At 61.7% G+C, this 14050-nt stretch overlaps 3 protein-coding genes across 4 annotated transcripts in view; 2 read left to right on the top strand and 1 right to left on the bottom strand.

The window, feature by feature from the left end:
* Window positions 1-210: 210 nt before the first annotated feature.
* On the bottom strand, window positions 211-2082 carry CHLRE_04g214503v5. Of its 2 annotated transcripts, none has more exons than XM_001698617.2 (5): window positions 1989-2082; window positions 1833-1891; window positions 1373-1507; window positions 858-1008; window positions 211-633 (listed from the first exon to the last, which is right to left on the bottom strand). In XM_001698617.2, the coding sequence occupies exons 2-5, from the start codon at window positions 1841-1843 to the stop codon at window positions 508-510; spliced, it is 423 nt and encodes a 140-aa protein (XP_001698669.1). In that variant the 5' UTR covers window positions 1844-1891; window positions 1989-2082; the 3' UTR covers window positions 211-507. The 2 variants fall into 2 exon arrangements, with proteins under 2 accessions (XP_001698669.1, XP_042925122.1); XM_043061661.1 differs by having other exon boundaries at window positions 1833-1882.
* Window positions 2083-2182: 100 nt separating this feature from the next.
* CHLRE_04g214502v5 (uncharacterized protein) lies at window positions 2183-7342 on the top strand. Its single transcript, XM_001698654.2, has 11 exons — window positions 2183-2312; window positions 2477-2616; window positions 2779-2828; window positions 3010-3145; window positions 3607-3681; window positions 4102-4196; window positions 4922-5012; window positions 5382-5565; window positions 5894-5946; window positions 6093-6187; window positions 6486-7342. Exons 1-11 carry the CDS (start codon window positions 2261-2263, stop codon window positions 6562-6564), a joined length of 1050 nt encoding a protein of 349 aa, XP_001698706.1. The 5' UTR covers window positions 2183-2260; the 3' UTR covers window positions 6565-7342.
* A 50-nt stretch (window positions 7343-7392) lies between these two features.
* CHLRE_04g214501v5 (uncharacterized protein) overlaps window positions 7393-14050 on the top strand; it is a 13686-nt gene continuing 7028 nt past the window's right edge. Inside the window, exons 1-12 of the mRNA XM_043061660.1 lie at window positions 7393-7806; window positions 8541-8649; window positions 9372-9438; window positions 9730-9772; window positions 10065-10136; window positions 11231-11318; window positions 11672-11763; window positions 12162-12257; window positions 12618-12683; window positions 13016-13116; window positions 13458-13632; window positions 14028-14042. Of these exons, the coding sequence (XP_042925121.1) occupies window positions 7519-7806; window positions 8541-8649; window positions 9372-9438; window positions 9730-9772; window positions 10065-10136; window positions 11231-11318; window positions 11672-11763; window positions 12162-12257; window positions 12618-12683; window positions 13016-13116; window positions 13458-13632; window positions 14028-14042 (1212 nt within the window). The 5' untranslated portion in view covers window positions 7393-7518. The remainder of the gene's footprint in view (window positions 7807-8540; window positions 8650-9371; window positions 9439-9729; window positions 9773-10064; window positions 10137-11230; window positions 11319-11671; window positions 11764-12161; window positions 12258-12617; window positions 12684-13015; window positions 13117-13457; window positions 13633-14027; window positions 14043-14050) is intronic.

Raw genomic sequence — 14050 nt, 5'->3', positions numbered from 1 at the left:
CGTCGAGGTGTCCCTGTGACGAACAGCACTCAGGCCTTCTCGGCCAACAAATTAGGGGCCCGAATCTCTAGTTAGCACATCGCCGCCTTGCCTTTTCCTCAAGACGACGGGTATCGGCACCCCAGGGGCACCCCCCCGTTACTTCCATCTTGCCGTAGTGAGACGTTATTGACGAGTGTTGCGGAACGCAGACGCAGTGAGTCCCTTGAGATACCAGCTTTAGATTTCCCCAAGTGCCCTACGCCCCGTGAACTCACAACACTGCATCGCCTGTCATTTTGTGGAGCTGTTCGGCGGTTACCGGGCTCCTCCTACCCAGCCCAAAGCTGACACCCCTTGTCCGGCCCCATTCTTGCCTTCAAAAGGCGTCCCATTCCCCCAGGCACTTGGACAGAAAACGACAGCAGAGTCGCGATTGTATTTTGAGGTCACGGCGTTACAAATTGGTGACTGAAGACACTAATCTCCCGCCCTCCTCGAAACCATCCGGAGCAGCCGAAGGGCCGCTTAACGGCTCTTCAGGTACTCCTGCAGCATGGACAGGCCGGCGGTCTCCTCACCGTAGTCGGTGATGACGGCGCAAGAGCAGCCGACCACCTTGCGGGCCTCGCCCTGGGGGTCGATCTTGCACAGCTGTGGGGGAAAAGCACGGGGGACAGGGAAGCGGATCAGGCCTCAATCTTGCCACGGGCCGATGCCAAGCCCTGCTGTCGGCGCCTCCGCCTCCGCCCTGCGCTGCAGGCCGGGCCCCACTGGTCGCCCGGCCCAGCCCACCCCAACCGCATCCCATGTAACGCCTCGTCCCAGCTTGGCACCATGCCCCACATCCCCACACCCCCTCGCGGCCCCATACTTACGCCGCACCACTGGCCCAGCTGCTTGTTCTCCGGCACGGAGATCAGGTTGACGTTGTGCTCGGCGCACAGGGCCTCAATCAGCTTCTTGTAGTCGGGCTGGTTGCAGTCCTCGGCCAGGATGCACAGCTGGGCCTGGCCCTTCTCAATGGCGCTGCGGGCGCATGACGACAAGGGGGCGGGGGCGGGGGAGGTGGCGTGTGTCGGTGATTTGTCGATTATTCGTCGGGTCGTGCAGGTGACGTGTCAGTAGCATGGGGGGCGGGCTTCCACAGAACACACGCGCCGGACTACTCGGCCCTGTCCTCACAGGCCTGCCGTAGGCTGCCGCGCGCATACAATCACCCGCCACCCTGCCCCATCGATCCCCACCCCAGTCACCGCTCGCTGCCATACTACTGCCTATCGCTTTGTCAGTGTCTCCCTCCACCAAAGCGGCCGGTGCTCATCTTATGGCTGGCTGGTGTCCCCTCGCTGTGTCTCAGTTCAAACCCAGCGCGCCAAGCGACCAGACGCACCGGCAGGCCTCGTGCAGGCCACGGCACAGGCCATCGTGGGCCAGGGCCTTCTTCAGGACCATCTGCACGGCCGTGTTGATGTCCATGGGCTCGCCGGGGGCGGCGGCCTCCTCCACCACAACAGGGGCAGCCTCTCTGCGAGCGGGAAGGATCGGGGATGCAAGGTGGTTTGGTCAGGTAAGCGACTGGGTTCACGGCGCCGCACTTCACCGCCGTTAGATGGCACATCAGTATGCCAGCAAACCCCTGCGGTCCTGAGCTCTCCGGCCCATTACGCCGCTGTTCGCCAAAGCGTGGATGCCGGCTGCACGTCGGCGCGGTCGGCCCCTGTTGGACTGCCCTGTTGCATTCTTGTAAAATGAACTTGCAAATCTCCAAGCCCCCTAGAAGTATGCAAGCTCCATAGATGCTATTGAGCGACCCTGCACCATCGGCCGGCGCGTTTAGACGCAAAACTCACCCGTCAGACATGATGGTCCTCGGCTTGGAAAGCCTCCCAAGTCTTCTGTCCTAGAGGTTCTGAATGCAGGCGCGGGAGGCACGCGGACGAGGTCAGCCGCCGGCACCAACGAAGGAACAAGCTAAACAGCGCAAATGCAAGAAGGTAAAATCTCACCAGAAAAAAGGGTAAGAACTACCCCTGAGAGCAAGAGAGAAAGAAGGGAAGCGTGCCACCTTGCTCAAGGCCGCTCTGGGCGACCGCGATGGGGGCGACCGCGATGGGGGTCCGCAGAAGAAGTTAACTGGAGAATCAACTCTCGCAGCAAATTAGCGTGGTAGAACATTCTAAGAGGTTTTATTCTAGGTCTGACCTTGCCCTAATTGACAGCCCGAGCGACTTGCAACACCGTTCTCTCAACCAACTCGGCGAAGCAGCCTCAAGCCACGATGTCGCTGGCCGGCAAAAACATCTTCGTCACTGGTGGCCTGGGCTTCATTGGTGGGTCGCTGGCGCTAACGCAGGAGGGCAAGGTGTCGATCTTGCAGGATCAAAGTGGGCCCAGTATGCTACAGTTTGGTCAAGCACACCCCTAGTACTTAAATTAGGGCGCCACCATAATGTATATGATCTCAACGTCATAATTGCGTGCATATGGTTCGCAGGCAGCCACACCGTGCTGGTGCTGCTGGAGCATGGCGCCACCGTGCACCTCATCGACAACATGGCCAACAGCTTCGAGCGTGTGTTTGAGCACATGAAGAAGCTGGCCGGTGACAAGGCCGACAAGATGAAGTTCACCAAGGTACGCGACGGGTAGGGTGGAAACTGTATCCACTGTGCGGCAAGGGGTTGATACGACGGGTCCTGGGCCCGTGCTACTGCCGCAGTGCACCGTCGGAGGAACACTGCGGCAGTGAGACAGCTGACTTACCCGCCCCCTCTACCTTCTTTCAAACGGTAACAGTGCGACATCAACGACAAGGAGACCCTGACCACGATCTTCGAGAAGGAGCAGTGAGTCAGGAAGCCCCGGGTCCGCACTTGCCGTCACAACTTGCGGCGTGCGCAGTGCACCGCCGCAGCCGTAGCCCCCGCACCCCCTCCCATCCGCACCAGACCTCAGCTGAAGCCTCTCACCCTCCCTCCTCACCTCCATCCTCCCAACGCCCCTCCTCCCCTCACCCCTCCTCCCCAGCTTTGACTGCGTCATCCACTTTGCCGGCTACAAGGCTGTGGGCGAGTCGGTGGACAAGCCGCTCGAGTACTACCACAACAACTTCGTGGGCACCGTGATCCTGCTGGAGGTCATGCGCGCCCACAAGTGCAAGAACGTGAGGGGGGAGGGAGAGAGGGAGGGGGTCAAGGGACGAAGAAGGAGGGAGTTGGGGAGGGGGAAAGGAAGGAGGGAGAAAGGAAGGAGGGAGAAAGGAAGGAGGGAGGCAGGAAGGAGGGAGAGAGGACGGAGGGAGGGAGAGAGGAGGGAGGAAGGAGGGAGGGAACGAGGGAGACGTCTTCGGGACCGGGGAGGCTTGGTCGTGCGGACGTGGGTACGGCGAAAGAGTCCAGACCATGGACCAGGCCACAGAGCTAGGGATGTGCAAAGAGGTCAAGGCCAGGCCGTCGGAATGCGGGTGGTGAGCAACGGCAGCTGCCAAAGACGGTCAGGTCCCCATCCGTGTGCGGCGCGGCGGTAGTGGCATGACAGCGCTTCTGGCTCACATGCTCGCCCTTACCGCTGCCCTCCTGCCCTCTGCTGCCGCCTCTCCGCTCCTCCCTCCCGACTGACCTGCAGATGGTGTTCAGCAGCAGCTGCACCGTGTACGGCATGCCCGATGAGGTGCCCATCACCGAGTCCGCGCCGCTCAAGGTGGGTGGGCGGGAAGGGCGAGCGCTTGTGTATGTTGGCGGGGGGCCCTGGCAGCGAGCGGGGAGAGGCTTATGTGCCCGAGCCCATGAGCGAAGTCCGGGGCGGGGGGGGGGGCGGCGGCAGCGAGCGTGTGTGTGTATGTGCGCGCCGTGCCGTGTTTGTGTATGGGCTAGCCAACCCTGCAGCAAGGAATATGGATTCCTCTTCGAGGTTGGAGTCCCAAGCCGCTGTTGGGAGATTGATGCTGCTACGTCTGCTGCATCGGGGCCCCCTTACTGCTTTTTACCCCCCGTTTCCTGCCTGCAAGCCCCTTCCATGCCTCCATGCCCCTTATCCTGAATGGACATTGGTGCAAGCAAACAGCCTAAACCCTTACTGACCCCCCCCTCCTCACCTCCCCTCCCCCTCCGCGCCTGTCAGGCCATCTCCCCCTACGGCCGCACTAAGCTGTTCCAGGAGGACATGTTCCGCGACCTGGCCGTGTCCGACAAGGACTGGCGCATCCTGCTGCTGCGGTGAGACTGGGAGGGGCAGGGGGAGAGGAGGGGCGGGGAGGGGGTTGTAAATACCAGCCCAAACTAAACCAAAGCCAACGAGGGGGAGCGAGACAAGGACTGGCGCATCCTGCTGCTGCGGTGAGACGAGAAGGGAACAATAGAACCAAAACTCGAAATGGAAGCTGGGGATAGAGGGGGAGAGGAGGGGAGGAGCGGGACGGGGACGGGGACGGGGAGGGGAGCACAGGGAGACAGGGATAGGCGTATCCTGCTGCCGCGGTGAGATAGAGGGGGAGAGGAGGGGCGGGCTGGGAGGGTGAAGAGGGGTCATGAAGACCATAGCCAAAGGGAGGGAGGGTAAAGAAGAGGGAAGAGCGAGACAGGGAATGGTGCTGCGGTGAGGGGAGCAGGTCGAGGGATGGGAGTGGGGGCGGAGGGACAGGGATGCGGTACCTGATTATGGCAACATCCACATCTGGCGCCAGAGGCTATGGCAGTCAGGCGGCGGCAAGGGCAAGCCCCGGTAGGGAGGTGAACAGCTAAACAGGAAGCAGGGGACTGTACGCCCGCCTGGTCCGCGCCCCTGCCCCCCGCTCATCCACACCCCTTACCCACCTCCTCCTTCCCCGACTATGCGTTGCTGCGACTTGACTTCTTCAGCCACTGTGCCTTGCTTCAACCACTTCTATTTACCTAACCATGAATGCAACCCCCTCCGCCTCCTTGCCTCCTCCCCCCTGCAGCTACTTCAACCCCATCGGCGCGCACCCCAGCGGCGAGCTGGGTGAGCACCCCGTGGGCATCCCCAACAACCTCATGCCGTACATCCAGCAGGTGGGGGCGGGGGAGGAGGGGGTTACATCGTGGGGTTACATTCATTTGTTAGGTTTAGTTGAGGGTGTGGTAGACGGCAAGCAGCATGCACTACATCCAGCAGGAGGGGGGTTGCGCTGCTGCCCCAGCAGCGACTGCGCGGAGGGGTGGGAGTGGGTGCGTGGGTGGGCGGGGTTGTAGTTACCAGCCCAAATTAAACCAAGCTGAGTCAAACTAGCGGAGCACAGACATAGGCGACTTATGCAGGGGTTACAGGGGGCAGGCAGGCGGCATTCGTCCGCAGTCTTCAGTGCATCCTTTCTCGCTTTCCTAAACATCCTTGCAAACCCCCACCACAAACCCCAACCCAACCGTCTGCCTCCCTGCCAGGTGGCTCTGGGCCAGCGCGAGTTCCTGCGTGTGTTTGGCAACGACTACCCCACGCCCGACGGCACCGCCATCCGCGACTACATCCACGTCATGGACCTGGCGGAGGGCCACGTCAGCGCTGTGGTCAAGACCCTGGCCACCCCCGACCTGGGCTGCACGCCCATCAACCTGGGCACCGGCAAGGGTGGGTGGCGCGGGGGCAGGGGTGGGGGAGGGGGGGAATTGTAGATACCGAACCCAACGGGGGTGGGGGGCTGAAGGGCTGGAGGGAGGGAGGGAGGGGGGCTACAGGAGGGAGGGAGGGCCACATGGGGGTTACTGTGGGGTGACGGCACGAGGGCGAGCAGACCGACCCCTAGGGGCGGCACGGACGTTGGTACTTTCAAGCCCACAGGCAGTCAACGGCGGGGTTGGTCTGCTAGTCTCACAGCATGAAGGGTTGAGAATGCTTCGTGTTGTCTCCGTACGGCGCTCAGTAGGGCTCACCACCCTCAACACATTGTCACGCACAGGCACGTCGGTGCTTGAGATGATCAAGGCGTTCGAGAACGCCAGCGGCAAGAAGGTGCGAGCGTGTCCGTGCTTGACGGAGACTGCGTGCCCGCCACTGTAACCCCTCTGCGCCAGCCCGAAACGCACACACGCGCACACACACACACCCACAACGCTCACAACCCGCGGAACCCCCGCACCTCACACCTCAACCCCCAGGTGGAGCACAAGCTGGTGGACCGCCGCCCCGGCGACAGCGTGGCTGTGTGGGCCGCCACCGAGACGGCGGAGGAGAAGCTGGGCTGGAAGTCCAAGTGAGAGCGCACGGGATGGGAGGGGGGGAAGGTGGTTGGCTGGATGGGAGGGGCCGGGCTGCGGGGCGAGGGGCAAAAGCTTCCGGGCGGGCGGGGACGCGAGGCAGGGCAAGCGTCACGGCGCCGCGATGGGCAATTGTCTGATTGGAAACTGACGTATGCCGCGTTCGCATCCCACTCACTCGCTCATTGTACGCACTCACCACCCGCCGTCTCGCACCCCATCACTCATTGACTCCTCACATGTTGACTCTCTGTCACCCCCCCCTCCTCTGCCCCCTCCCTCCCTCTCCCTCAGGTACGACGTGGACGACATGTGCAAGCACCAATGGGCCTGGGCGTCCAAGTACCCGCAGGGCTACGAGACCCCGCTGTGAGCGGCTGCAGCAGCAGCAGCAGCAGCAGGAGGGCTGTGAGGCGGAACCCGCGGAGCTGCCAGGGCTGTGGAGATTGCAGTGTCCCATGAATCATGGGAGATTATTATCCTTGCAAGAAGTGCGGAGGAGGACTCGGCGTGTGCCGCCCGCCTGGCGATAGCGCCGGCGCGGCGCCGTAGAGTTTGGGTTTGCAGGTGCAGGTGCAGGGCAGGGGTGCTGATTGTGCACGGAAGAGCAGGTGCTTCAGGTGGTGGACGGAGTCCGGACGTGTGTGTGCATAGTTAACTGACGCATGGCGTTGAACCTGACTGGTGAGCTGTTTGTGGTTGCGACGATTGACTAAAGATTGCTAGACAAATCGAACACGCGTATCGGACCTGGGATGGATGATCGATATAACCGGATGGGCCTATAATGGCTTGCGCCCTTCCGTACAGCCTCACTGCCTCATCGTTCGTTGTGTATGGGTGTCGGCCTCAAGTCCTCAGCAGGTGAGCAGAGTAAGCATGCCCAGCGTCGGAGCTTCCAAACCTGTCACACCCCATGGCAGGTGCACCATGGCTTTGCTCAACACGTGTACAAGTCCCGCTACCGTGATCCGTCCCATGACTCCCACATCTAATGTACACGGCGCGCTGGTGGGGCACGAGAAGCAAGCAAGGAAGCAGGCGTCGCTGGTGTAGCATGAGGCGAAGACAATAAACAGTACAGGCGGTGCACGGGTGCAGCGGAGGATCTCCCCGACGCCCCGCAAGACACCGTGTAAAACCCGCCGCCATGCGATCCGAGCATTGAGCTCGTCGCACCTAACCTGCTTGCAGCATTTGAAGTGTCTCGCCGACAGTTGACTGCTGCACGGCCTCGAGTCCATACCCCCGCTTGCGTGACTGCAAATGCACCACTAATTGTTCACTTAATCGTTCCTTGTTCACGCTTTGGCCCGGAATTTGAAATATGAACATGCAGCTAGGAATGCAGAATAAATTGGCGCGCCATGCGCCAAGCCGTGCTAGCCACGGCATGCCGGCAGTCTTCAGCTCGCTGGCTACTGGCAGTCGTTCTGCGGTTCATGCCGCCTCGAGCATTTGCAGCAGCTCTGGTGCTAATGCCAGGACATCGCTGCGTCGGATGCGGGCACTTCCGGGGCGGCGTGGAATGCACATCGCCGCACAGCTCGCGCCTGCCACCTACGCTCCCCCGAAGGCGGATGCCGTAATCCTGACGCTGCCCGGAGGCAAGGAGGTAGGCTGGCATGCCATCCGTGAGCTTAGGCAAATACACACGGCGTCGACAGGCAGTTGCAAGGGGTCAAGCGGCGGGTTTGGCGGGAGGGTGGACATGAGGGTGGTGCGCAGCTGCTGCTGCGAGCACAGGCTAGTTCGCCCACGCTCCGAAACCGTGACATGGAAAGGGCACATGCGTTCTGTGACATATGTGACAAGGAGAGTGCACAACGGATTTGAAGTGAGCCTGTCTGAGGCACGACGGATAGCAGGTTAACGAGGGGTCGGGATTAGTGGGTGCCGCAGGGGCGGCTGACGGGAGGGAGGCACCCGAAACGAACTCAGTGTGTAACATGCTGGGCTGTAAAACTCGGTGCGCATGTATGCGTGGATGCGTAAAGGGTCGTGTGTCGATGTATTACGTAAGCGTCATTTCATATGTAGTCGGTGTTCAACTGCCGTGTAGCAACAAGCGGGGCCTGCTACTGCCCTGCACACGCCACGCACACACGCGAGTTGCAGATCGCACGCCGCCTGTCACCATCGCAGTTGCGCCGTCCTTTAGACCTTACTGGCATGTGTGCTGCACGAACGCACGCCATCTCAGCGTTCCAGCTCTTGTGCTCACACATCACGTGCGCATCATGCAACCCTTCCCCCCTGTCTCCCAAAACGCGCACAACTCGCTCTCGCACCATTACCAACTCCTTTGCGTTCTAACGGAACCTTCCCTTCTTCTTCTTGTAAAAACAGATCAAGCTGGAGACGGGCGAGATCGGCCGCCAAGCCAACGGCGCAATCATGGCCACCGCTGGCGAGACCATGCTGTACGCCACCGCCTGCTGCTCAGCCTCGCCCACAGGTGCGTAGTGGGAGTGAGAGAGAGAGAGTGTGTGTGTGTGTGCGTGTGTGTGTTGGCGGGGGATGGCGGGGGTTGCAAGGATGGTACAGAGAAGTGCAGCGGAGTAGACAGCAGGCGTAGATACCAGCCCAAAGTAAACCTGGGGTTGGCGGGTGTGGCGTGCGGGGGTGGCGTGTGGGAGTGGGGCGTCGGGATAGAGGTTGTTTCGCACCAATACCAACAGGGTGTTGCGGGAGTGGGGGCGTGCGGGGGTGCTCGCGCCGTCGCATGGGAGTGGGTGCTGGCGGCTGGCGGCTGGGCGGCTGGCGGCTGAGCGGCTGGGCGGCCGTGTAGGGCGAGTGCGTCGGCCAGTTGGCAGTGTTGGTGACGGTGGCGGCCTGCCTTCCATGTCTCCAGACCGCCCCCGTTTACATTCGAGGGCCGCAGGGCATTAGAGAGCACACACGGGAAGGGGCCGCTGGGCCGGACTGAGTGTTGGGCGCTGTGCTCGCGCCATGTCACCTGTTGCAGGCCGTGCCTACCAACCTCGGCACCCCACTCCGCAGGATATGACATCAATGCCGTTCTATAAAGCTACTCATGCATGGAGTCCCCCGCATCCCCAGCCAGACCATTGCCCTAAGTACTGCCTAACGTCGCAAGCCCTAACCGCTGCCGTAACCACTGCCCTTACGTCGCAAGTGCTAACCAACGCCATAAAACTCCCACGCTCTCACTCTCAGGCGACGGCTCCTTCACACCGCTCACGGTCAACTACGCCGAGCGCTTCTCCGCAGCTGGCCGCACCAGGTGCGCGTGTGTGGCTGGGGTTTGTGCGCGCGTGTGTGTGGGTGTGTGGGTGTGCGTGTGTGTGGGTGGGTGCGCGCGTATGGGTGTGTGGTGCCGTGCTGTGCTGTGTTGTGGGTTGCCGTGCTGGGGTGTAAAGGGCTGGGCAGGAGGGGCGGGCGTAGCCGCTAAGCTGACAAGCCGGTGCGTCTGTTGTCGCCAGTACTACTCGTCCTCACGGTAACATTCCTCTTCCTCTTTCCTCCCTACTGCTGCTGCTGCTACTGCTGCTGCTGCTGCTGCTGCTGCTCACAGCGGTGGCTTTGTGAAGCGCGACGGCCGCCCTCGTGACGCCGAGGTGAGGGAGGCAGCTGCGGAGGGAGGCAGCTGGGGGAGGCAGCTGTGGGGAAGCTGTGGGGCAGCTGTAGGGGCAGTAAGGCGCACGTGCAGGCCGCCGCCGTGGGAAGGGGGCCGCTCTGGGGGTCTTGGTGCCGTGAAGGTGGCTCGCTGCCACGCTGTGCACATCACATGACCCACCAACTTCTTCCCCCAATTTCACTTCTCGTGTTGATGAAGGATGCAAGCCCACAGTATGACCCCACGTTGTCACCCCCACCTCATCCCCCACTTCCCCACCACCTCCTCCTCAGGTGCTGGTGAGCCGGCTGGTTGACCGCCCCATCCGCCCCATGTTCGCCAAGGGCTGGGCCAACGACACCCAGGTGCGTGTGTGCGTGTGCGGTAGTGATGTGGTGATGATGTGGTGTGTGTGTGGGAGGCGGGGGGGGGTAGCCATCCATGGGATGGTGTGTATCAAATATGAAGTGAAGTGCCGACGTCCAGAGGTACAGCGGGCACACGCGACGCATTCCATACCGTTGTTTCGCCAGCGGCAGGCTGCTGGCTCCCCCGTGTTTCCGTGGCGGCTAACGCTAAAATACTAAGTTCCTATTGAAAGCAAGTAGTCTGGAGTAGTAGTGGTGATAAGTAAGGCTCGTTGGTAAAGAAGCTGAGTGCATGCGTCTAGGTGGCTAGCTTAGCTGCTGCGGCGCGAAACCGGGACCCCGCGAACTCACCTAATCGCTCAGCAATGCAAGCCACGCCAGAGCCGCGCGCGCAGGGGAAAGCACACACAGGAAATGGGCGAGCGGCAGTAAGGCGTGGCGGACTCAAACGGCAAACAGGCGGCACAGACATATAAGCAAACGTGCAATGCGAGTAGTAGTGAGAGCCAAAGTAAAAGCGTAAAACCCGGCACGACCACGCGAACAAGCAGGGTGTGGGAGGCGGGGGGGGGGCTGGGCCAGCGGGGGCCAACGACACCCAGGTGCGTGCGCGTGTATTTGTATGGAGGGGGGCCGGGGGTTGGGGACTAAACCGAACTCAATGCAAAAGGGGGGCTGGGCCATCGACATCCATGTGCGTGCGTTTCTATGGGCTGGGGGTTACATGCATGATGACGCAAGAGGTGAAGGTGGGGGGGGGGGGGGGTAAGCCGTCCATGGAGAAGGGAGTGGTTGCGTGTCTTACCACAGCACACTGGAAGAGGGTGCCTGCATACATGTGTATATGTGCGTGCGAGTATGTGTGTGCCTATACGACATGTGTATGTGATTGTGTATGCTTGTGAGATGGGGTGTTGTCGCCACCGCAGCATACCCCGTGAGAATACCCCCTGGACAACTGCAAAGGGATGCGGGGCATGCCCCCGCCCCCGCCTGCCCAACTCCTGCTTCCCCTTCAAGCCCTACATGACTCACCCCTCACCCGCTCTTCTTCCCCTCTTTCCTCCGCCCCCATCCCCAAAAACCCCCAGATCCTGGAGTGGGTGTTGTCGTACGACGGCGTCAATGACCCCGAGCCGCTGGCCATTACGGCGGCGGCGGCGGCGCTGCTCATCTCGGGTGGGGACCGAGGCGGGGGTGGGGGTGGCGATGGGGGCTGTGGCGTGACGTGTGTGGGTGACGTGTGTGGGTCGGGTCCGCGGGTTAGGTCCTTGGGTGAGGCTTTGCCTTTCGGTGGGGGACGGGGGTTGCGCAAACAAACCAAGGGAGGCGCTGGTGGCGGGTTGCGGAGGCAAGCAACCGGAGGACAAAGACTTTCGCGTTGGACCCGGGCACATAACCCCCTCCTCGCTCTATTGCATTGGGTTTGGTTTAGTTTGGGCTGGTATCTACAACCCCCCCCCGCTCCTGCGCCTTCACTTCTTACGTAATCATGCGTGTAACCCCTCCCTTCCCCTCTGCTCCCTCATCAGACATCCCGCTCAAGAAGGCGGTGGCGGGCGTGCGTGTGGGCATGAGTGCCGACGGCGGCTTCATTATCAACCCCACTGTGGAGGAGATGGAGGTGTGCGTGTGTATGTGTATGTGTGTGTGTGTGTTTGGGGTGTGCATGGGGGGTGAAGGGGGGGGGTTGTGCTCCTGTAGGGGCTCAGCGGTTCAATAAAGCAGGCAACACCGAGCCGTGCCTTTTCATATCCTGCAACACACCCGCGCCTCCTTCACGCACACGCCCTATCCAGCGCCACACACGCCCCCTCCACGCACGCCGCCCCTCTCCCGCGCTCGCTGTACCACTTTGCCTGGCTCCAACTTCACTCCTTCCTTCTTATCATAAATTTTCCCTCGCCCCACGGCTACCGTCTACCATTCCCAACGACTGTCACCCCAACCCCCAACCCCTGTTCCAACCCCTGTTCCAGCCCCTTTTCCAACCCCTTTTGCACCGGCCCTGCGCCCCACCAGACCAGCCGCCTTGACCTTATGGTTGCGGGCACTCGGGACGCGGTGCTCATGATCGAGGGCTTCTGCGACTTTTTGACGGAGGAGCAGATGATCGAGGTGCGGCGGGGGGGGGGGGGGGGAGTGAGGGAAGGAAAGGGAGGAGGAGGGGGCAGAGGAGGTGGGGGTGTTGCAAGGTGAAGCCATTGGGAGCAGGATGCAGGATGCACGCAGGGGTTATCTGGGGACAGCAGGTAAACACATCAGGCGGTGAGGGGGAGGGGGTTTGTAGAAACCAGCTAAACCGAACCCAATGCAATGGGGTGAGGGGGAGGAGGGGACGGCGGAGCTGTGGGTGTTGCAGGGAGCGAGTGTGTGTAGAGGAGCAGCATTCGGTTGTTCGTGCCTAAATGTCACCGATCATGCGAGGCAATCCACCACACCTGATTATCCCATCCGCTCCACCCCACACCCCTCCAGGCGCTGGGCAAGGGCAGTGAGGCCATCGCCTCTCTGTGCGACCAAATGGAGGCCTGGGCCAAAAAGGTGAGTGAGCGGCAGCGGGGCAGGAGGGGTCAGGAAGGGGCGCGCTCTCCGTCCACTCACCCGGGTTAATGAAGAGGCTCGAACAATTTACAACCCCAAAACTCTACTCATGCGGACACGACGTTTCACGGTGTTCCATGAGGCCAACTGGCGGCCTCATGCTGCATTTGCGAACAACGGAACTCGTACCTGTGGCTGACTCCAAACCTGACGCCGCCCGGCTCCGCCGCTGCTGCTAACCCCCCCTGGATAGGCCTTCACATGACACATAACACATATGCATCATGATTGTAACCCCCTCCCCTCCTCTGTGCCCGCACTGCCCGCTGCAGGTGGGCAAGCCCAAGCGCACGGACGCGGTGGTGACTGTGCCCGAGGAGCTGGAGTCGCGGCTGATGGAGCTGGTGGGAGACAGCCTCACCGCAGCGTACAAGTGAGAGGGGCGGGGGGAGGGGTGTAATTACCAGCCCAAACTAAACCAAACCAAGATGAAATACCCGGGGGGAGGGAGAGAGCCGTTCATGTAGAGCGAGGGGGGTGGGGGTGGGGGGTGGGGTTGGCCGTTCATGAAAACGAGGGGGAAAGAGGGGTCGCAGTCCATGAATGACGGAATGAAGACATCACAAGTTTGAAAGGAGCAAGAGAGAACGAAATGCTACAAGTTCAAGAAGGTTGCTGCGGTGGCAGCCGACACGGGTTTAGTCGTGCGCGCGTGTAAGAGGTGGACATAGGGGACATTCTCCCTCGCTCTCTCTCTCCCTCCCGCCCTCTCAGGACCTCGCTGAGTAAGGAGGTGCGCGGTGCGGCGGTGGCGGAGGCGCAGGCACGCGCACTGGAGGCGCTGGCGGCGGAGAGCGGCGCCGCCAGCGGCAGCGAGACCGTTGGCGGCAACGGTAACGGCGGCGGCGGCAGGTCGTACACGCCGCTGCAGATCAGCATGGCGCTCAAGGTACGGGCAGTGTGTACGGCATGCGGGCAGTGTGTATGGCATATGGGCCGTGTGTACGGCAGCTAGGATACACTGTGTTTAATGTGTGTGTAAAGGTCATGTACGATACTGTAAGGTGCTATTTAGGTCCACTCATACTGCTCTTGCTCCCCTTCCTGTACCTGCGTGACGCCCGGCAACTGCGTCATTCCAACCGCCAACCGCCACACGTGCCTTCCTGCCTGCCTTCCTGCCTGCCTGCCTGCCTGCCTGCCTGCCTGCCTGCCTGCCTGCCTGCCTGCCTGCCTGCCTGCCTGCCTGCCTGCCTGCCTGCCTGCCTGCCTGCCTGCCTGCCTGCCTGCCTGCCTGCCTGCCTGCCTGCCTGCCCTGCCCCTGCGCTGTGTGTGCGGCCCCAGGCTGTGGAGAGCCGCGTGATGCG

Source organism: Chlamydomonas reinhardtii, chromosome 4 (genome assembly GCF_000002595.2).
Source record: "Chlamydomonas reinhardtii strain CC-503 cw92 mt+ chromosome 4, whole genome shotgun sequence".
In the NCBI taxonomy this organism is placed as follows: Eukaryota; Viridiplantae; Chlorophyta; class Chlorophyceae; order Chlamydomonadales; family Chlamydomonadaceae; genus Chlamydomonas; species Chlamydomonas reinhardtii.
Note: the sequence above shows the minus strand (reverse complement) of the source record. Positions and strands in the feature narration are given on the sequence as shown.